Genomic DNA, 22,472 nt, shown 5'->3' with positions numbered 1-22,472 from the left:
TTTCTAATGAGAACATTCAATATAACAACTTGATTGTCAAACGATATCATTTCGATCATATGTGAACACTTCGACATGATATGCATATCATCTCGGTATATCAAGATTATCAAGTGATATCAGCGCTAATGTGAACATGGTATAATCACAGACTAACAGACATGACAGTATGAGTAAATTCTTATAAAAAACAGTATGAGTAAATTCTTATAAAAATAATTTTTCGTGATGCACTAATTCCACCTATATTGTACTGCGCGAACTATTTACTATCTGTACACCCCTTGTGTTATGTACAAGTTTTTTTACTAGTTGGTTTCCCCTCGTTTGTCAACACCGATCAGCTGCTTGCAGGGATGCCTGATTTCATCCAAATATTTGAAAATGAATAGTCGCAATAAATTATTGGATTATGTTGATAATATATTCAACTTTTTCGCGATGTTGGAAGGTAACCATTTATTTGACTCAGCGTTGTTCATCTAGACTATTTTTTATTGTGTTGGTAGTTTTCACCCGAAATTAAGTGGCGGCAGACCAGAAGCAAGTAAATATTGTAACAAAACGGGTTCGATTTTGTATTGCGTTGGAGGATGAGAAGTAGGCACAATTATGTATATAGTTTTGGCAATATGTATTAAATCTGTATCCTGTATGAAATTCGCATGGACGTATACAAAACAATACATTACAGGTAATTTTGTATAATTGGCAACTCTGTTGTTAAATGAAAAAAATAAACACAGTCTAGATAACAGACAGGATGTTTTTAATAGGGTAACGTGGCGCCATCATGACACATGTGAGCACTGTCCCAAATAAAGGAATATTCGAAATGACCGTTAAAATGATTGAAGAATCTAATTTGAGTGTCCTGTCTGTTAGTCTGTGGTATAATGGAATGTTTGGAATTGTTGCCAAAATTACGGATGAGATGTCGTCACTCTAGTTATAGGCACTCTAACTATCGGTATATAACAGAGATGCCAGGTCTGCAGATTTGTCTGTAAATCTGCAGATTTGGGGTATAGTGCTGCAGACATTTTTTGTTGTGCAGATTTTTACAGACTTTTGAAATTCTCGCAGACTTTTGCAGATTTTTGAAATTCTCACAGACTTTCGTCTATATTTTGAAATTTCCGGAACCTTTTTTTTTTTTTTTTGCTCGCCAAGTCAGTTTTGCGTGTCATACTTTATAGAGAAATTGCTGCCAGCAAGACATACTTCTGACTGCAGATTTTTTTTCAGATTTACAGACCCTGTCTGCAGATATTTGAAATTTTTACCTGGCATCTCTGGTATATAAGTTTTGCGGCAATATGTCAATCGTCTGGCATCTCTGCTCTGAAGTTTGTATGCGCGCGAATAAAAAATACTGTTTATCAACCCAAAATCGCTTAAATTTCAATAAATAAAATAAATCCGCCAATATGTCTCTTTGGGTTGATCGATATCGTCCCCGTGAGCTTGCTAAACTAGACTATCATAAAACGCAAGCTTCCCACCTGATTAATTTGTGCGCTCAAGGAGATTTTCCTCATTTGATGTTGTACGGTCCGTCTGGAGCTGGTAAAAAAACGCGAATTATGTGTCTCCTGCGGGAACTTTACGGTCCTGGTGTTGAACGATTGCGAAACGAAATCATGAACTTTACGACTCCATCGAACCGGAAAGTAGAAATAATGACGGTAAGCAGTAATTATCACATCGAAGTTAACCCATCGGATGCTGGAATCTACGATCGAGTTGCCAAACACAACAAATTGATCCGAGTGGACAGAGAGAATTCAAGACAATTGTGCTTTCGGAAGTAGATGAACTTACTAAGGATGCACAGCATGCGCTTAGAAGAACTATGGAAAAGTATGTTGCAACTTGTCGTTTGATTCTATGTGTCAACTCTACGTCTCGAGTTATCCCAGCAGTTAAGAGTCGCTGCTTGGGAATTCGAGTTTCAGCTCCCAATGAGGAAGAAATTGTTGGTATTCTGAATGTAAGCAGTAATTCGATATTCGTTGCAACTTAACAAGCTAATTTTCTTTTCTTTTCCAAAGAACATCTGCAAAAAAGAAGGTCTTCACATCCCATCTGAGCTGGCTAAGCGAATCACGGATAAATCGGAACGTAATTTACGTCGGGCGATTCTTATGCTGGAAGCATGCAAAGTCCAACAGTATCCATTTACCGTCAGCCAAGAGGTTCCAGAAATAGACTGGCAGGTGTTTCTCAAGGAAACGGCCAACCAGATTGTACAGGAGCAAAGTCCACATAAATTGGAAGCTGTTCGAGAACGCTTGTATGAACTTCTGTCGCAGGGTGTTCCTTCTGATATTATATTCCGTGGACTGGTGGAAAATCTAGTTAAAAATTGCGACATGAGCCTCAAAACCCAAACGTTAAATTTCGCCGGATTGTACGAGCATCGAATGCAGCAGGGAAGTAAACACATCTTTCATTTGGAGGCATTTGTAGCCCAGTTCATGGCTTTATACAAAAAATTTCTGAATCAAGCTTCTGTTATGGATTTGGATGAATTTTGAATAATGCAGTTCCACGTTTTGTTTTTTTATGAATACATTATCTAGAATACATAATAAATGATCAAAAGGATTTCGGTTTGTTTGAGGATTATCCCTATTTTATGTGCGAACGTTTATTCACAAGCATCAGTAATTCTGATAATGCTTAACTCTAAACAATGAAACGACACTCTCTCGATTTCCCAGGGCCAAATAACCGCTACCGGGGGAGAACTGCACCTGTGTTACGTGTCCCAAAGTAGCATTTACCATCGGGAAGTTTCGATAGACTGTGCCACTTTTGATGTGTATCAGTTTGACGGCGTTTGATATATCCGGCGAAGCAATCGCAACCAGTTCGGATGTAACGTTAAAAGCTATCGATCCGATTGAGGTAGTCAGATTGGATATCGTCTTATCCGGCAGGGGGAATTTGTCTTTCAACACTTTGTCTAATGAGTAAATGTTAACAATTCCTTGTTTGTTCCCTGTTGCGACAAATCGATTATTTGGGCAAATTGTAATGACGGATCCATTCACACAACCGTCGTCTGTAAATACGTTTGCAAATCTCCGCTTCTGCAGGTCATATACAGAAACTTCACTATCCGTACTGTTGGAAAACAGGTACTTTGAATCCGGCGAAAAGCATAACGAAGAACAGCAGTGCTTCTGCTGAATGGTAGTCAACAGTTCTTTGCTTCTGGCATCCAGCAGATGAATTTCACCAAATCCTCCTGCTACCGCTAGGTACTTGCCACATTTAGATATTTCAAAGTTTTTCATGTTCCAAACACCATCTCCTTTGAGTTGAAGTGTATCACTCCGACCCGATATAAGATTGTACAAATGGTAAAACTTGCGAAAGCTTCCAAACAAAACCTCATTCCCATCAGGACTCAATCGGCTACAAGCAATTTTGAACTTTTTCAGTCCAATCGTGTGCAACTTTTCATTCTTTATTCCATCAACGGCAACGATGGATGCTAGCCCGTTCATACCGGTAATGACAGCCACCATTGAACTGGGATGGAAATTGATTGCTGTTATTTCCCCTTCATTTTTCGTTTCTCGATTTAAATTTTTCAATCGTTTCAGTTCTATATTTTCCTTCGGCAGGTCCACACTAGTCCCCTTCACAATATGGCCAACCGTTTTCAACAGCTCGTCGTCAGAATCAATCTCTTTTTTTCGATTCAAGTCGGCCCATTTGGGTTGACCAACAATCTTTTCAAAGTTTTTTCGCCTCCGATTAACTGTGGTCTTAAGTTCCATTTTATTGTGCTTTTTAGGAAAGTCTCCATCATCTTCATCGTCGGAATCGTGCCAAGCAACGATACGTTTCCGTTTCTCTCCGCCCGAGTCTTCGTCGCTTTCACTCACAGATTCATGCTTTAAATTTGTAATCAATTCAGCCTTTCTACCGAACACTGCGGTCATTAAATACTTCTCTTTTCTGGATTTAGGTATTTCAGTAGAGAAACTATCGTATTTCTGCTTATTGCTCTCGGAAGATGTATCCTCTTTTTCTTCCGGATTATCGCTGCTCTCCGACGCTCGAGTATCCTGTTCATCTTCGAGTTTCTTCACTGCAAGTTCTGTCATCGAATCATCGTCGGAGCTTAACCCACATTTATCTGAAAGCGGTGAACGCTCGACTAACTCTGCATATTTGTCGCTAGAAACTAGCTGTGTATCCGTTTTATCGTCATTGTCTTGTGGCATTTTGCATACGTTTTTCTAGTATTTTTTAATTTTTAAATAGAATATGTTTTCCCGGACAACTAATTTATCAAAAACACGTGAAACTGTCAAACTATTGCATGCTTATCATCAAATACACAAATCTTGAATTTTTTTTTTCTCCTTTTCTCGTACACGGTTAACTTCTTTTAACTCATTACTTCTAACTAATGCCGTTTTTGAAATTGACCAAGGGTATCGGCGACGACACGACCTGCCACTCGTGTCTGAAAACTGTATCACAAATTCAACTCCCCCTCAGTAACTCGAAATGTCAAAATGATATCATTTGAAATACGTTCGAAACTGGCAACACAAGTCGATAAAATGTTATTTGTCGGAAAACAGTTACCATAACCTTGGTTACGCATTCGGTTTCTTTTATCATAATAAACAAACAAAAAACACTAAAATATGTAATCTAAAAAAAAAACGGTAGATATATTGGAATCGAAAACCGTGATTTTTTTCATATGAAGAAATATAAACATTTGATTCAAGTGGCAGTGAAATACATAAAAACGAGAAAATATGAAACTTAGAAAAACAAAAATTAGTCACTCACAATTGTGTTTTAATTCATAAATAGTAAATATGTATCTGTTAAACAAATATAGCTGACTCTGTAGAAGTATTTTTTTATTATTATTATTAATGACACTTTACCATCTTTGTGGCATTCGTGTCAGCCTGTAGAAGTATGAAACTCAACTAATCGTAAATTTCGAGAAGCAACTGATAGCTCATTTTGTTTTTGAAGCAACTGATAGCTCATTTTGCCTCATTTATAAATATTGCGAATTACGGTTTGTTTTTAAAAGTAATCTTAACTATTGAAAACTTCTAGGTGATGAAAATTTGCTACACTTATGTGGTTTTTGACTTTCTGTACTTTGAACGCTTTCAATTTGCGAAAGATCTTTCAGGCTGATTCTTCTCAATAAACTAATTCATAAGAAACAAATTTCTTTTGAAATCGTTAGCCTTCATTCTAAAATTTACTCTGCAAACAGATTTAAAAATATCGAGATCGGCTGAGTCATTTAAAAAAAAAAAACAAACAGAGCAGATTGAAAAAAGCGATTGGTCAGTTGCTTTATTTTTACGGTGTTTTATTTGTATTCCTAAATCCTAATAACCTAAGCAAAATCAAAGCAAAGAATCTCAGGAAAAATCAATACGTGGTTAATCAGATTAAGGGTGATTATCAATATATTACTGCTATCGGTGAATATTTTGCATAACGTTATTGCTGCAGCGAGTTATCCATACCGATCAAAATATCCGAATTGAAGTCTATTCAAACTTTTCCGATTCGAATTTGTCTTTATTTCCGATTCGGTTTAGTTTCGACACGGCGTTGTGCACGGACGCTCATATTCACTTCCATGTTCCGATGCGTGTATTCACATTTGTCCGGCATCATTTTGTATCGAATCATTTATCCGTGATCCGCTCGCTTAATCATCTCTTTCGTTCTGGTATCTTCAATTCCTTGTCTGCCTTCTAGCATCAGAGTGACCTGTACGTGTATGCTTCCGCTGATTTAATTATATTTTTTAGCCTCCAATTGTACAATAGGAAACATGCAAATTTTCGTTCAAATCTGATTTTTCCAGATAATAATTGAATTGTAACTTGAGCTATGGTCGTAATGATTCGAGTATCAAAAGATCTGAAAAGTTCCAGCCCTGGAAGCAGATACATGTTTCAAAAGTCATTAAAAGGAATAATTATGTAAGGTATCTTACCAAAATTGAAAAACTGGAAGCTTCCAAAAACTGTTAGTAATGTTATCTGCAATCTGAGTTCATTCTCACTAATTCAGATATGCTAGATTAAACAATAATAAGCACTAATCGAATAATTAAAACAAAATTTAAATTTACCCCGAACTAACAGAGCAATTTCCGAAAGCAGAGCATTTTTACAATTTGCTTGTTTATTTAAGCTCCCAGTGTTCCTTGGTAACTAGTTCGTAGCAACTTAAACAGTGTTGATCAGGAAGATTATTTTTATCATTTTCAAGGGGTCCCTATATTTGTGGTAAATGGCGGTAAATCGCTCACGAACACTTTTTATTCCGATTTTTCTTCGAAGTGCCTGGTCGTGTCGTCGGTATCGGTTTAAATATGATTCCCATTTATGTGATTATTCGACCCATTTCCGACAAAACCGAGAAAACTCATTTAATGCGTAAATAACATTTTTATCAAAAATGGGCAATTCGAATATGTGTCAAGAAAAGGGTTAAAAGACTACCCAGTTTTGAAAGAGGGAATGGACCGAAAATGAATAGAAAAATACCCATTTTCGAAAGATTTAGAAATGTGTTGGAGCCATGATGTTTTCATATTTCTCGGTAAATTTTTCAAAAGGGTGTATAAGCAAGTGACAGTTTCTCTTTAATCACTCTCTCTTTCGATTATTGTGATGTGATTAAAAAGATTTTCTATGATATCCCTATTCTGTTTGAAAGTCGAAAGTTTCGGGTATCATTTCATGCAGAGTTGAGTGATAAACGTGGAAACCGCTTGGTAATTAATAGAAAAGAAAGTAAACAAAGAGAAACTGTCACTGTGGCGAAACCGAATAAGAAGAAAATGTTCCATTGGGGACGGGTATAGCGTGATGGGTTAGTCTTTCACCCATCCCACCTGGGTTCGATTCCCAACATAGAATAGGCCTAGAAAATTTTGATGTGGAACCCATCTTTATTTTCTATATAGGGGTGCAAATCAGAAACTCAAGGAACAACACACAGAGAAATGTGGTCAGACTTCAAACATTTACAGCTCAGTCTATTTTGTATCAATTGTTAATATTATTTCATCATTTGATTAGAAATATTTCTAAGTTTCGATTTGAATGTATCAAGCCACGTATTCTCAATTATAAGTGATTGAAATTTTGATTAGTAGCGAGCAGTGTCCTATTTTGTCTGCTAAAAATCTCCGGCATACCAGATTTCCCTGTCATTGACGACGGTTTTGAAGGAGTAAACGATATATCAATAGAAAAGCATCGCTCTGATTGGTCAATCGATGCAGAAGCGAAGCTGTTGGAAGCACTCGAATCTAGAAATAGAAGCGAAATTATAGCTAACGTTTCAGTCTTACGCATAGCATATAAGAGGTAGGTTGTTGCTAGATATCATGACAAAAAGTGGCATAAAACGGTTTGGAGCTTCAATTGGTATGCTCTGATCTTGTGTCATGCAAACTCGGATGAAATTCCATGTTATGTCGTTTCGCCAGAGAAATTGACAACTATCCCAGGGTGAATTTTGAGTGCTTAAGATGAATTTCTATTCATATAAGATGAACTCGATTGATAATGAGAAAAAGTTTATCGCTTCAACCGAAATCGCAGAATGGTAGAGAAACTTAACGCTATGAAAATAATTGCTTGCATCCAAAACTTGTACACAAGCTAGGCGAATAGAAGCTTAAATATCGAAATCTGTATCGCAACTATGTTCAAAGATATGATTGAATACATTTTGGATATTGATGTAATTTCTTCGGCTACAAAACAACTACAAATCTAAACAGAGTCTATATTATGAGTTCACGTGTTCGGTGTTGGTTCCTAATAAAGATCAATCTAAGCAGACTCTTGTGGAATTTCGGATTCAAAAGTGTGACGATTGATTAAAAATGTCGATCATTAGAAATGTTGGTTGCCTTGTTCCACATCAATGGTTCGAACAACCCTATGGGACTGTTTTTTCTGGTTAAAGCCTCTATAATTGAAACAAAAAAATATACGATACTGTAAGTATCGAGACCAAAAGTATCGATACTAACAGTATCGTTCTGATGTGATATCGATACCAAAAATACCAGATTCTTGAAAGAAAGTATACCTCAAAGTATCGGACATCCATCGGTATCGGACATCGCTAGTGCACACAACTAACGAAAATCGAATTTCAGAGTTCATAACATTTAATTTTGTAAATATAATATCTCAGTTGATTTTTCAGAAGGCCGTAAGAGCAAGTGACAGTTTCTCTTTATTTACTTTCTCTTTCGATTATTGTGATGTGATTATAAATTTAAATCGCACGGCATCACCACAGACTAACAGACATGACAGTATGAGTAAATTCTTATAAAAAATAATTTTTCGTGATGCACTAGCTCCACCTATATTGTACTGCGCGAACTATTTACTATCTGTACACCCCTTGTGTTATGTAAAAGTTTTTTTACTAGTTGGTTTCCCCTCGTTTGTCAACACCGATCAGCTGCTTGCAGGGATGCCTGATTTCATCAAAATATATGAAAATGAATCGTCACAATAAATTATTGGATTACGTTGATAATATATTTAACTTTTTCGCGATATTGGAAGCACAGACTAACAGACAGGACACTCAAATTAGATTCTTCAACCATTTTAACGGTCATTTCGAATATTCCTTTATTTGGGACAGTACTCACATGTGTCATGATGGCGCCACGTTACCCTATCAAAAATATCCTGTTTGTCATCTAGACTGTGTTTATTTTTTCATTTACCAACAGAGTTGCCATTCATACAGAATTATATGTAATGTATTGATTTGTATATGTCAATGCGAATTTCATGCAGGATACAGATTTATTACATATTGCCAAAACTATATACATAATTGTGCCTACTTCTCATCCTCCAACGCAATACAAAATCGAACCCGTTTTGCTACAATATTTACTTGCTTCTGATCTGCCGCCACTTAATTTCGGGTGAAAACTACCAACACAATAAAAAATAGTCTAGATGAACAACGTTGAGTCAAATAAATGGTTACCTTCCAACATCGCGAAAAAGTTAAATATATTATCAACGTAATCCAATAATTTATTGTGACGATTTATTTTCAAATATTTTGATGAAATCTGGCATCCCTGCAAGCAGCTGATCGGTGTTGACAAACGAGGGGAAACCAACTAGTAAAAAAACTTTTACATAACACCAGGGGTGTACTGATAGTAAATAGTTCGCGCAGTACAATATAGGTGGAACTAGTGCATCACGAAAAATTATTTTTATAAGAATTTACTCATACTGTCATGTCTGTTAGTCTGTGTTGGAAGGTAACCATTTATTTGACTCAACGTTGTTCATCTAGACTATTTTTTATTGTGTTGGTAGTTTTCACCCGAAATTAAGTGGCGGCAGACCAGAAGCAAGTAAATAATGTAACAAAACGGGTTCGATTTTGTCTTGCGTTGGAGGATGAGAAATAGGCACAATTATGTAAATAGTTTTGGCAATATGTATTAAATCTGTATCCTGCATGAAATTCGCATGGACGTATACAAATCAATCCCACTTAGAAAAAAACGTTCAACGGTGGTCCTTCATTGGTCCAATACGTTGTATCATTGGTCCAATGAAAGTCCAATCAATCGTTCAACGGGAGGCCAACACGGGTCCTTCGTTTGCCGATTTTGAAACAGACCGTTGAACCGAATGCTATTTTTTTCGTTCAACAAACCCGGCAGACAGAGGTCCATTGTTGAGCCATTTTTAACATGAGGAGTTGGAGCCCCGTTGGACTAGTTTTACTGCAGAATTTCTGAAGTTTTCTCCACTCATTTGTTTAAACTAACAATACATACCTGCACAATACTTCTACTTCACGTAGAATAACAACAAATTTTCTTTCTATGTAAAGGTAGACCTTAATTTTCACACTATTTTTGCAAGAGAAAAAACAACAACAAACCGTTCCAGCAAATTGAACGAATATTTCGTGCAATATATCGTTCAACAAGCGATCAAAAATCAACAAAATTGAACGGCCTGCTGAGAGGGAATACATTACAGGTAATTCTGTATGAATGGCCACTCTGTTGGTAAATGAAAAAAATAAACACAGTCTAGATGACAGACAGGATGTTTTTGATAGGGTAGCGTGGCGCCATCATGACACAGGTGAGTACTGTCCCAAATAAAGGAATATTCGAAATGACCGTTAAAATGATTGAAGAATCTAATTTGAGTGTCCTGTCTGTTAGTCTGTGGCATCACATTGAACATATCATGTCAATTGTATGGACGCGAAGTGCTGCTATTTTTGCACGCACGAATTTGACATTTATCTCCCCTACTTCTATGTACAAGATTTGATGCAGACTCGCCTGAGGGCGCCATGCTCGCAGAAAAATATGTTACTTGCGATTTGTTCGTGAAATGTAAGAGCTGGATATCTTGATAATACGATATCTTTGCTCCTAGAGTAAATGCCCTCGGATTCCCCCCGGGCCAGGACTTTTTAGGTGACGCGTAAATTCGAAGATTTAAATTTTGTTGTTGCTCATAATGAAACATACCTTGGGACCTTTTTTTTGCTCGTTCAATCCAAGATAGAGTGAAGTAGTGTGCTCGAAGAAAGCCCGAATTGAAATCCCCCCGGGCCCGTTTTTTTTCTCGGCGGCCCTGCCCCGCTCACGTGCAAATAGTTTTTTGCTTGCCGGGCGAGAGAAGTTAACATGGTGGTAGCCCTACACTACTCATCAAATTTTGTTCAACCCTTGCGCCATCTTTTTTACACACTTTCATGCACTCTTTCTTCAAATCCTTGACTACCGGTTTTCCGAAGCTTTCCTGTTATGATCATTCAGAACTTTTTAATTGAGCAGAACTTTGCTGACTAGTTTGACGGAAAGGATGTGGTACAACAACGTTGGCTTTATACAATTCCATCACCGGTTTCTTGTAGTGGCACAATGCCAGTTCTACCCAAAATAGAGTGTCACCATCGTGGGATCGGAGGACCCTACCCTACCCAGTTCTGAACGGTTTTAACCGTCTCAAAATCAGTAAAATAAAGCTAATGAGAACGGTACAGAGCCCAAATATGCAATCACGTGCCATAAAATGATCAATTTATTTGTTTTAATTGTCGCAGTCAAAAACATTTGACCACGCTATGTAACCAGCCATATAAAGTTCATATCCAAATTTGAAAGGCTTACCATTCTGTTCAATAAACGAGCCACGCCCCTTCATAGTAGGTTTATCTCAAGGCGCTCATCAGATTTCAACAGACTTCGATATATACTAACTTGACTGCAATAGGTTATTCATAACGTCAGGAGCACAATGTTAAAAAAAATGATTCAAAAAGGCGGGATTCGGTGAAAGTTAAACACAAACTCGCATTTAATACCCAGTCAATTCCGAAATGGTTTGCTTGCTCAGAGAACAAGAATTTATTGCTACCGATAGAAATTTCTTTTTATTTTACTACGAATTTCTACAGGGAAACGATCAATATGTTTGATACAGCAATGTTTGCAATAAGTGTTCCCATAGTAGAAACTGCATTCATTGTTTTTACAAACTGCCCTTGAACATATCTTACAGTTACTTCCCAGTACTATGAAATATTCAACAGAACTGGATTGATTCATTGTAGGAGGACAAAAGGGATTTCTCATTACGAAGCAATTTTCCTGGAATCGAATGTTTTTTGCAAAAGGAACATCTTGGCCATAATGATGATAAACTTCCTTCCAGTTGCAGAGCTCGCAGGTAAACTGTTTAAATTGATTTGATTCTTCTGTTGCCATTTCTGAAATAAAATGATACACGGTTATTACACTCAATTTGTTTATTGCTCTACGGGCCACCACTGCGGTTTCTGTGTTGTACAAACTATTTTATCTGCTATTATCAAAGATGGACTATTCAAAACCTTCTCAATTCTAAGTAAGCCCAAACCAACACGATTTGTTACACCTCTTAGTTTACCGACAATTTCACCCTCCTTAGATTTTATTTGCGCATCTGATGTCAGTTCCAGTTCGTTAAAACCTTTTTTTTCTAAAAACAGTGGCATAAGTCTTTTTCTTACAACGCCTGTGTGATGAGTTCTAGCGGTAAGCTCTTGTCCTATATAACATCCCTTGTGAAAACTTAGGCCATGTAAGAAGTCGCAATTGCTCTCCGACGGAAAACAAGCACCAGGAGGAAAATTGACCACGCCTTCTCCAACACCTAGACCGTATCGATGCTCTAAATATGTGATGCTGTGGTCAAAATTGGTACTGCTAGGAAACAATCCACGTAAGGATTCACAAGTGGTAGCTTTATTCGCAATTATTCGAAAACCGAGATCCCTCAAACGCACATCTTTATATACCGCAACGGCACTATCTTCTGGCTGAATCGTATTAGGAACTGGACAATCTGGACTAACGGGATTAAAAGCCACCCATGCGTCAAAATCAGCCGAAGTTATAGTCACTTTTTTGCGTACACGAAATAAATTCAAATGTGTCTCAAGTTTGTTTAACACGGTGTTATCACATTCCAGAAGAAAATCATTAGTTTTGTTGGGCATTTTGTATATGATGCAATCATACAAAACACGACCAGCCGCATTTAGAAACATCGCATAGATAGAATTGGAACCGTATGCAAAATGGTTCATATCGTTTGTTATTAAGCCCTGCAGATACGGCTTGACATCTTTTCCGTGAAGTCTCAGTAGTGATCTTGATCGTAGCTGTTCCAAAACAACATCACTATATTTCCTCAAGGGCAAACTTCGTACCCCAATGAAACGGTTTACGCAGTGCACAGCATTAATCAAACCTTTGTTCGTTTTTTGATTCCAAAGCATTTTGCTGACTAGAAAACACTTAAATGAAGAGAAACATTTATAAGAAATACTAGTATTTACCGTTTGATTCAGTATCACGATAAATTTCACATAATATTATAATTAAATCGTACAAATATTATGAATTGGCAGAATATACAGAATATAGACAAAGACCGGTTTCAGCTCAGCTGTTCTCTTTCGAATGAAATATACACCAAGAGAAAAATTCTTTTAAAATTTTGAGGACATTCCAATGAAAAAAAAAGATTTTTTTAGTTTTTCGATGTAATCAATGTAAATTTCGAAAATCATTCCTTACTTTAATCGATTATGTAAGTATTTCTGAAAGCTTATAATAATAATAAAAATAATAATAATAATAATAATATTAATAATAATAATAATAATAATAATAATAATAATAATAATAATAATAATAATAATAATAATAATAATAATAATAATAATAATAATAATAATAATAATAATAATAATAATAATAATAATAATAATAATAATAATAATAATAATAAACCGGCGAAACAAAAAACGTAAAAATTTTTATAAACTGGTCTCAAAACTACACAAATCGATAGTCATTATCAGTAGGCAACTAAACAAACCCATTTCGGCTATCCTAGTTCCCGGTATGCGGTGCCGGAAGTACCGTAAATAGTGATCATGTATACCCAAATGGATTTCACTCACTTTTGTCAGCGATGGGTTGACCGGTTTACACAAACTTGGATTCAAATGAAAGGTGTTCCGGTCCCATACGGAATTACTGAATTTCATCCGGATCCGTCTTCCAGTTCCGGATTTATAGGGTAAAGTGTGTTCAATATTGTACACCGTCACTTAAACTGGCGGAACAAAACCCGTAAAAATGCTATAAACTGGACTTTAAACCGTTATTCCCAATCTTAGGGTAAATTGAAAGGTCTTATGGTCCTACCAAAAATTACTGCATATTTTCGGATACAACGAACATTTAAATCGTAATTTAGAGTGCGTACTAGTAGAGTTTGTATGTCATGTTAGTTAATGGCCGTACGAACCGACTTTGATTATACCGGTTCTCGGGTTCCGGTGCCGGAAGTGCATATAATAGTGAACCCACTTCGTTTTCTTAAGGATGACATACGCAATCAAAGCACTATTTTATTCCGTATGTTATACTAGTTAATGCACAAACAATCTCTTGGTTTCTTTCAAAAATCGAAGAGAAAAATTTTGAATAGAATACCACAATATTATATGTACATGAGAAAGGTACCATTACACCACTAGGTGGATTAAACAGGTTTTTCTCATGTAAATGATTATTGTGTGAAAATTATTCTTGATAGTCTCAACATTTCACAGGAAAAAGAATTGATAACACGATCACGTGTCAAGGAAAAACGAAGGATATCGTTCCGCAATGAAGGGCAAAAATTCTTACAAAACTATCTGTCAATGCTGCCTGTATGATTATTTTGTGGGTTTTGTAATTGTTACCGTTTATTAACGGCTTTAACCACGTGCGGGTCGTTCAACGTTTCTAAATTAAATAAATAATTAAATCAGGAATTTCATCCGATGGACCAAAGAGTGGGTCTGGACAGTGCAGCATTGTGAAAATAATCAATAAAAACTAAACCGCTCTTCAAGCGGTTTTAGTTCCTGAATAAAGCAGGTATAGATTTATGATTTTGTGTGCAGGCCGAGATAAGCCGCTCACCAAGCGGGTTCAGGGCCAAATATAGGAATTTCCACATTCAGAGCAATAAAATTATTCCACTCAGCTTTCGATAAGGGCCAAAATATGCAAACACACAAGATCGGTCTGAGCCACGCGCCAGGATGTATGAAGTAAATAATACTTTTGTAAACTAGCAGGCAAAACTAGATGCGCGCGCAGGCATAGCTACCCAAGTAACAATCTTTGTTACGCTAGCTTGTTTGTGACTAGTTTGCAACCAGATATTTGAGTGATTGTTACTAACATCTAACCACTTGCATGACTCAAAAAGAGCAGTTTCTACAAGTTGTTAAGTCGGCTAAAAATAAGTTGTCGCAACGTTGTAATGCCATACTGAAATAACTTATCTTGATATAACTTGAAAATAACTTGATTTCAAGTAAACTAGTTGAAACTTAGTCACCATCGACATTATAAACATTGAATGAATCCAGAATACTTTTCTATCATCAACAAAAAAGCAGAAGAGTACTTTAAATCACAAACTTGATAGAAGGTACAAATTTCACAACGATTTTAGAACTGTCGAGCGGAATTCAATTGTATTTAACTGTTTTCTATGCGCCATCAATCAAAATCTGTTTATAAAGATATAAAAAATAAACAACAAAATAACCCTCTGTTCAAAATGCTCAAAATTATTCCAAGTAGCGTGATTTATCATCATTTTAAATTCATATATCATGAGAATTATAATATTATCACAATCGATGTTCAATCCCTAACATATATTATTTTCTTCATGTTTATGACAGTGCATAGAACAAAAATGACTATTCTGCCTTTCACTATTGTCGGCAAAAAGTAGTTTTGAAAAAAGTAATATCCTGGTTTTATTTACGTAATGTAATGAATTTTCAAGGTGGATAGACCGCTACGAGTGCTATCCGACCGCAAGATAGTTACACTAGGCTAATCCAAACTAGAGTGCCTATAACCAGAGTGACGACATCTCATCCGTAATGTTGGCAACAATTCAAAACATTCCATTAGCTTTACATTGAATTGACAGGTCGTTTGCTCGTTTGGAACTGGGAGCTGTCATTCCAAACGAACAGCTGTCGCCACTCTGATTATAGTCACTCTAATCCGAACAATCTAGGTTGGTCCAAGATCGGACCAACTAGTAATGCCAGGAAAAGTTTCCTCCAACACCAATATTAGCGGTTCCAGTAAAAAACTGGTTGAGCACCAAGGGATTCTAGGAGAAAGAGTCTCTCACCAATAACGTTTACATTTGAATAAAAAACCTTTGAACATAAAATTATTTTTCTTAAATAAGCAAGCGATTGATTGCAGATACACAATATTTCGTTCCTTTCAAATGCAGTCTCACATTTTTATTATTTTGTTTGTAGATTTCGAGTGCCTATAACCAGAGTGACGACATCTCATCCGTAATGTTGGCAACAATTCAAAACATTCCATTAGGGCATATTCAGGAGTGTTCAAGTTCTAGATGCATAATTTATGTCAGTTTTAAAATTTAAATCTAGAAATTATAACAAAATAAACTGGCAGCCCCAGCAGCGTTTTATCTGTGTTTCAAATATAGAAAAAATAGAACGGCAATGTATACCAGTTTTAAATTTGACAGTAGAACTGGTCGAATAAATAAAACTAAAACGGATTGCTGGTGATACGTTTGTTTCAGTTTCATTTACATTATAGACCACCCATATGAATCTTGCAGCTGCTGAATTTGCTCTTATGGCGTTTTCGTTTTTAATTTGTACTACACCGGTGCAGTGCTACACTGAGGCATGAATAAACGAACAAAAATGACAAAAACATAAACAGTAACCATTGACTACAATAAACGATTCCATTGCACAGAGCTACACCAAACTTTTGATGAGTGCTACACCAGTGGTATCGGTGCAGAAAAAGTGTAGCATTGGTGTAGTGCAATTGGTAAAAACGAACGGTTTCAGTGCAGCTTTCGCTACACCAGTGTAGTGCAATTTAAAAACGAAAACGACATTAGCTTTACATTGAATTGACAGGTCGTTTGCTCGTTTGGAACTGGTAGCTGTCATTCCAAACGAACAGCTGTCGCCACTCTGATTATAGTCACTCTATGTAGATTAAATCTTTTTCATTCGGTGTAGATTTTTTACAGACTCATGTTTTTGTGAAAAGTATCTGGCATCCCTGGTGAGCATCTTTCAATATTACATAAAAACCATAAAAAATAGTAAATAGATAGTATGCCTCTAACACTGGATAATCTATAATATTCCGAAATTATAATCCCAAAGTCACTCTAATGCATATTCGTCGCAGTCGAACACTTGCACAATTGCTGGATTTGTGGCCCGGAAAGAAGACGTTCGGAATTTACCGATTTTTGCCCTTGTTCTTCGGACTTGGCGCAGTACTTGAGTTCTCAATGATCCACTGGCGGGTGGGAGAAACAAATTTTTGTACGAATTGTCATTTTTTTTTTAATGTTCTGGATAAGCTAACGATATATTTTCAGATAATACCTTCAAGAAAAACCAAGCCAAAGAGATTGTCGAGGAGCGACTACGTCTGCATCAATTGGAACCGATTAGAGAGACGAGTTAAAAATGCCAGCAGGAGTATCAATGAAGGAATATGTAAAGTTCATGGCAGCAGCTTTTCTGGCGATGTTTGCTGGCTCGCAGATTGTCCACACTTACTATAAACCATTGAAAGATTTGGACTACTATGTGAAAAGAGAAATAAAAATTCAAAATTTGCGGGAAGTGCAACAACCAGGTACATAAGCAGGCAGTTATTACGATAATAAAAATGATATATTAGTACTCAGCGTATCTAGAATTTATTAGGATCTAAATTTTCAAGTAATAATTCGTTCCCTCTCAAGTAGCGGCGTTCTTCTGCAGCTGCTGAAGCCTGGAAAGGAGAATTTCGTTGCGTTGACATTCCACTGTCAATTGCTTTACAGTTGCAGCATATTTTCGTTGTTGTTCCACCAAACACAGGAGCTGGGCGTTTAGTCCGTCTCGTATGGCACGCTCATCATCGCACTTCTTTTTGACCTAGAAAACAAGAACGATGATTTGTAATGGTAATAATCAACTGTGCCAAAAATGAACTACTTTCGCTTTGTTGGCACGAATGCCTGCAACAATGTTTTCAAATTGCTGAACAAACTGTTCTCTGGAGCTGAAAGATTGCATAGCGCTGCCGTAGTTTTCGTAGATTGAATTCAACAACGACATTTCCTTCTCTAGGTACAATTTCGTGTCATCGAGTGTGTTGTACAGAGTGTAGAATTGCTTAGTTTCACGATGTTTCGCACTGACTTGATTGTACAACTCTAGGAAGCGACGCTGATATTGTGCCAGTTCAGTTCTATCAGGAATGTTATCCAGCTGGCGGTTTATAGATACGTAAGCCCGGTTTTTCTTGGCGAGCTGCAAACGCAAAGTTTTACGCCGTTCCTGTTGCTCGTCCAGCTGTACCTGGTATTTGGAAATATCTTCTTCCGAAGGAGTTTCTTCAGCTATCCTATAATTTGAAAAAAAAAAAAGCATTGGTATATCCGACTTGGAAATGCTCTTAGAGTGTTTATACTCACCTAATCTTTTCTTGTAGCTCAAACAACTCTTTCTTGCACTTTTCCTTAAAGTCAGTTTCTTGTTGTTTCATCTGTTCGTTTTGTGCGATCAGGGCCTGTACGTGAGTGAGAATTTTCTGATTTTCTTCGCTTATTTCCACACTATCCAAATTATGAATTTCTTCTTCTAGCTGCTCTTTTTCATTTTTAATGTGATCTAATTTTTGCCTTTTTTCATTGGTATCAGCCTGCAGTTGATCCCTCACTGTTTTCAACTTTTCTAACTTCTTTTCTAGAGCCAGTTTTGTTGCTAGTACCGTCTTGATTTTATTTTGCTCCGACAATTGACTTGTATCGATGGACATCTCCCGTTTAAGATCTTCATAGTGCTGGTTGAGAGCATCTCGTTCCGAATCACTTAGTTCGGGAATTATGTTTTGCTGGTGAAAAAATAAAAATGAGTTTTATTTTTTTTCAAACATCATTATATAAATTATTAAAAATGTTTACCTCTTTGGCAACTGATAAGTTTTTGAATAACTGATCAAAATCAAGCTAAAATAAAGCAACAATAAATTTGAATAATGAACGAAATTGCTAAATATGTACAATTAATAATACCTCTTGTTCCATATTTTGCAGCACATTTTGAAAAACGTCTTCCGGTTCCTGTGCGCCTTCAATTTCCGGTATATCAATGTTGGTTTTAACGGAGAAATCCTTAGTTCCGTATTCCATTAAAGTTATTCGTACCCGACTCATCACATCGTCCGGTCCTTTTTCCTTTCGTTTGAATTGACGTTTCGGAATGTATTTATCTTCTATGGTTTTTAAATTGTGCAGCTGTCGAGCATGCACTTGTTTGGTTTCGCGATCTGATTGAAGATCAAAATGATTTTGAAATTGCGAAATAGCCAGTTTCTTCAATCGGCCTGCCTTTTCGCTTCTGTTTTCAGCGGATCGTTTGACCAGCCATTCCACAACTGGGAATATATTGATAAAATCAAGTCCTTGTATCTGATGAGGCTCAAGTTGATTGGGACATTTCATTTTGGGCAGAACGACTACAATTTTTTCGGTGAGAGCACTAAAACGATAAATTATTATGTTTTCTATAGACACATTTTCTGGTGAGGGTACATTTTTTGTCCTATTGTTAGATTCTCATGGAATAACAAATCAACGTCGACATCGTAATCACAGGCCTCAATGCACCAGGTCATTCCACCAACAATTTTATCGAAAATCGACAGACCCTGGATGTGAGCCCTGTAGTATCCGGCTCCAACCAATATGTCGATAATGTCTTGTTCCTTGCGCTTTTGCTCTTCATCTTCGCGCCGTTCAACCTGAAGAACGGAGCCAAGTTGAATAATTGATATGAGTTCTCACAAAAATAAGTACCTGAATTTCATTTCCATCTGCATCAAAGCGGGTTGCAAGCTTGATATTTGGCAGATGTTTCGAGAAAATGTTCTTGGAACTCATGTTTTGTTTTCTATTGAATGATTTGCATAATCAAAAGAATATTTACCGCAAAATTAACTTTTTCAGTTAAATTAACAAATTAATCAACATATCGCACTCTAAAAAAAACACACCTAGGGATGTCGTAATAACGATCGATTAATAGAGTAATTGATTAATATCCCAAATAATCGAGAAGTTTTTAATCGATTAGCTTGAAATCAATATTCAATTATTAAACTAATCGAAAAGTTTGAAAATTAAATTAATACAATTATTGAACAATCGAGTAATTAAAAAAATACGACATCCCTAGACACAGCGAATCCAGCAAATTAAAAAACCCCTTCGAACCTCATCCAGCTGATTTTGACACAAGGGCAGTGTTGTCATACTGTATGCAATGTCATATATTTTATACACGCTTAGAGAAAATTCAGCAGCTAGAAGTTCTATATGGAAGATCTATAATAGAACAGAAACTTTAGAGCAAATTTAGCAGCTGCAAGATTCATATGGGTGGTCTATAATGTAAATGAAACTGAAACAAACGTATCCTCAGCAATCCGTTTTAGTTTTATTTATTCGACCAGTTCTACTGTCAAATTTAAAACTGGTATACATTGCCGTTCTATTTTTTATGTATTTGAAACACAGATAAAACGCTGCTGGGGCTGCCAGTTTATAATTATAATTTCTAGATTTAAATTTTAAAACTGACATAAATTATGCATCTAGAACTAGAACACTCCTGAATATGCCTTTAACAAACGTATCCCCAGCAAGCCGTTCTAGTTTTATTTATTCGACCAGTTCTTCTGTCAAATTTAAAACTGGTCTACGATGCCGTTCTATTTTTGTATATTTGAAATACAAGTAAAAGACTGCTGGGGCTGCCAGTTTTTCTTGTTATAAAATCCAGATTTAAATTTTGTAACTGACATAAATTATGCATCTAGAACTAAAACACTACTGAATATGCCCTTATTTATCGTTACTCTAGTGGCGAAAAACGGATTCTTACCCAAATTAGGGTAGTCCTTTTCAAATCACATTTCCAATTGTTTTAATTGTGTCCCATTCAACCCGGGTACAGTTTGGTAGCTCCAAATTTTACAGTTAAAAGTTTTGTTTTTTGATGTGTATATTTACACAAAAGTGACTAAATGCAATAATGAATAACTTATTAGTAGTGATGTCCGAGCTAGTTTCGAATAACTTATTAGCAGTGACGTCCGAACTCAGCACACGAGATGCCGTGCTGTTTCAAACCAGACTCATGAGCGTGTGCTAGCAAGAAAAGAGAGCCGAATCGATAGAGCTCGTGGCTCGTTTGAATACGAAACACGTGAGCTAGCAGAAAAAAACACGCATACGAAGTCTGAAGCACACGCTCGTGTGCCGTGTTGCTAACAGATCGAGAGTCGTGTGCTTCGTAGAACCAGCTCGCGATTCAACTGGTGTGCTGGCTTATAAGCTGGATTGGATTCTAGCTCGTGAGCTGACTCATGTGCTGGTTCATATGCTGGCTTGAGTGTCCGCTTTTGTCTTGTTTCTTGTCAGTAGGTGGACTACATGAATCAATATTATTGTCAATCCAAATGACTAGTGGTTTTCACATGAGGTGATATTATTATATTACATAACTGAATATTTACTATAATATTACCTCATGTAAGGGCTATTATCACAGATTAACAGACAGAACAAATGATTCTTTAATCATTTTAACGGGCATTTCGAATAAACCTTTAGTTGAGACAGTACTCGCATAAGTCATGAGGGCGTCACGTTACCCTATCCAAAACGTCCAGTCTGCCATCTAGACTGTGTTTTTTTTTTCTTAAATTTACCAACCAGTTGCCATTCATACAGAATTATCTGTAATGTGCTGATTTTATACGTCCATGCGGATTTTATGCAGAATACGGATTAATTACATGTTGCCAAAACTGTATACATAATTGCGCCTACTTCTCATCCTCAAACGCAATATAAAATCGCACCCATGTTTTATTACGATATTTACTTGCTTCTGGTCGGCCGCCACTTAATGTCGGGCGAAATATACCAACACAATCAAAAATAGTCCAGATGAACTGAATGGTTACCTTTCAACATTGCGAAAATAGTTAAATATATTATCAACGTAATCCCAAAATCTATGTTGACAATTCATTTTCAAATATTATACAAAGCTTGATGAAATCAGGCATTCCTGCCAGCAGCTGATCGGTGTTGACAAACGAGGGGGAACCAACTAGTAAAAAAACTTTTACATAACACAAGGGGTGTACCGAGAGTAAATAGTTCGCGCAGTGCAATATAGGTGGAAGTAGTGCATCACGAAAATTTATTTTTATAAGAATTTACTCATAGTGTCATGTCTGCTAGCCTGTGCTATTATTTCCAATACCGTTTCAATATATCAATTAATTGGCATAGAGTATTCTTTCCTCAATTTTAGAGAAAATCAACGTTCAGAGCATTCACTATCGCAACCAACGTCTAATCATTAAAATTGTTTATAATGTTAAACGATTTGTGTAGTAAAGCTAATGTGAACATACTATTACACAATTTTATGATTTTCAGATCAATTTGAAATTTTATCTCGTTTCGGTTACCAAAAAGAGATCAGACGAGAAAGTTTGATTTGTTTTTTCTCATTTTTTGTGAAATCTATATAAATCTATATTAAATTTAGAAAATCTGTATAAAATATATGAAATCTGTATGCGCATGTAAAAATCCGTATAGTAGTGATTACCGATATTTTCATCAAGTTAATAAAAAGTTTTTAATCAATTATCTGGCATCTCTGTCCGTTGCACAAAATTGGAG

The 22,472-nt window shown here is 36.3% G+C and overlaps 6 protein-coding genes across 7 annotated transcripts; 3 read left to right on the top strand and 3 right to left on the bottom strand.

The window, feature by feature from the left end:
- Positions 1-1,345: 1,345 nt before the first annotated feature.
- LOC131432744 (replication factor C subunit 3) lies at positions 1,346-2,601 on the top strand. The gene is given in 3 exon segments (XM_058599230.1): positions 1,346-1,743; positions 1,746-1,993; positions 2,055-2,601. Coding segments are annotated over 3 exon segments (1,047 nt in total). The 5' UTR covers positions 1,346-1,430; the 3' UTR covers positions 2,541-2,601.
- A 36-nt stretch (positions 2,602-2,637) lies between these two features.
- On the bottom strand, positions 2,638-4,317 carry LOC131428347 (U3 small nucleolar RNA-associated protein 18 homolog). The gene has a single exon (XM_058592247.1). It carries the CDS (start codon positions 4,242-4,244, stop codon positions 2,667-2,669), a length of 1,578 nt encoding a protein of 525 aa, XP_058448230.1. The 5' UTR covers positions 4,245-4,317; the 3' UTR covers positions 2,638-2,666.
- Positions 4,318-11,735: 7,418 nt separating this feature from the next.
- Positions 11,736-13,065, bottom strand: LOC131428346 (putative transferase CAF17, mitochondrial). Its single transcript, XM_058592246.1, has 2 exons — positions 12,946-13,065; positions 11,736-12,893 (listed from the first exon to the last, which is right to left on the bottom strand). The coding sequence occupies exon 2, from the start codon at positions 12,883-12,885 to the stop codon at positions 11,872-11,874; it is 1,014 nt and encodes a 337-aa protein (XP_058448229.1). The 5' UTR covers positions 12,886-12,893; positions 12,946-13,065; the 3' UTR covers positions 11,736-11,871.
- Positions 13,066-16,777: 3,712 nt separating this feature from the next.
- LOC131428344 (small integral membrane protein 4) lies at positions 16,778-17,412 on the top strand. The gene is made up of 2 exons (XM_058592244.1): positions 16,778-17,037; positions 17,094-17,412. Exons 1-2 carry the CDS (start codon positions 16,881-16,883, stop codon positions 17,180-17,182), a joined length of 246 nt encoding a protein of 81 aa, XP_058448227.1. The 5' UTR covers positions 16,778-16,880; the 3' UTR covers positions 17,183-17,412.
- On the top strand, positions 17,185-17,412 carry LOC131428345 (ubiquinol-cytochrome-c reductase complex assembly factor 6). Its single transcript, XM_058592245.1, has one exon. It carries the CDS (start codon positions 17,185-17,187, stop codon positions 17,362-17,364), a length of 180 nt encoding a protein of 59 aa, XP_058448228.1. The 3' UTR covers positions 17,365-17,412.
- Positions 17,398-19,761, bottom strand: LOC131428343 (coiled-coil domain-containing protein 93). 2 transcript variants are annotated; one of them, XM_058592241.1, is made up of 7 exons: positions 19,566-19,761; positions 19,302-19,510; positions 18,783-19,248; positions 18,672-18,716; positions 18,183-18,601; positions 17,701-18,112; positions 17,398-17,640 (listed from the first exon to the last, which is right to left on the bottom strand). In XM_058592241.1, the coding sequence occupies exons 1-7, from the start codon at positions 19,647-19,649 to the stop codon at positions 17,461-17,463; spliced, it is 1,815 nt and encodes a 604-aa protein (XP_058448224.1). In that variant the 5' UTR covers positions 19,650-19,761; the 3' UTR covers positions 17,398-17,460. The 2 variants fall into 2 exon arrangements, with proteins under 2 accessions (XP_058448224.1, XP_058448225.1); XM_058592242.1 differs by lacking the exon at positions 18,672-18,716.
- Between the last annotated feature and the right edge of the window lie 2,711 nt (positions 19,762-22,472).

Source organism: Malaya genurostris, chromosome 2 (assembly GCF_030247185.1).
Source record: "Malaya genurostris strain Urasoe2022 chromosome 2, Malgen_1.1, whole genome shotgun sequence".
Lineage (NCBI taxonomy): Eukaryota > Metazoa > Arthropoda > Insecta > Diptera > Culicidae > Malaya > Malaya genurostris.
The sequence above is the reverse complement of the archived record's forward strand: the minus strand, read 5'-3'. Positions and strand labels throughout refer to the sequence as shown.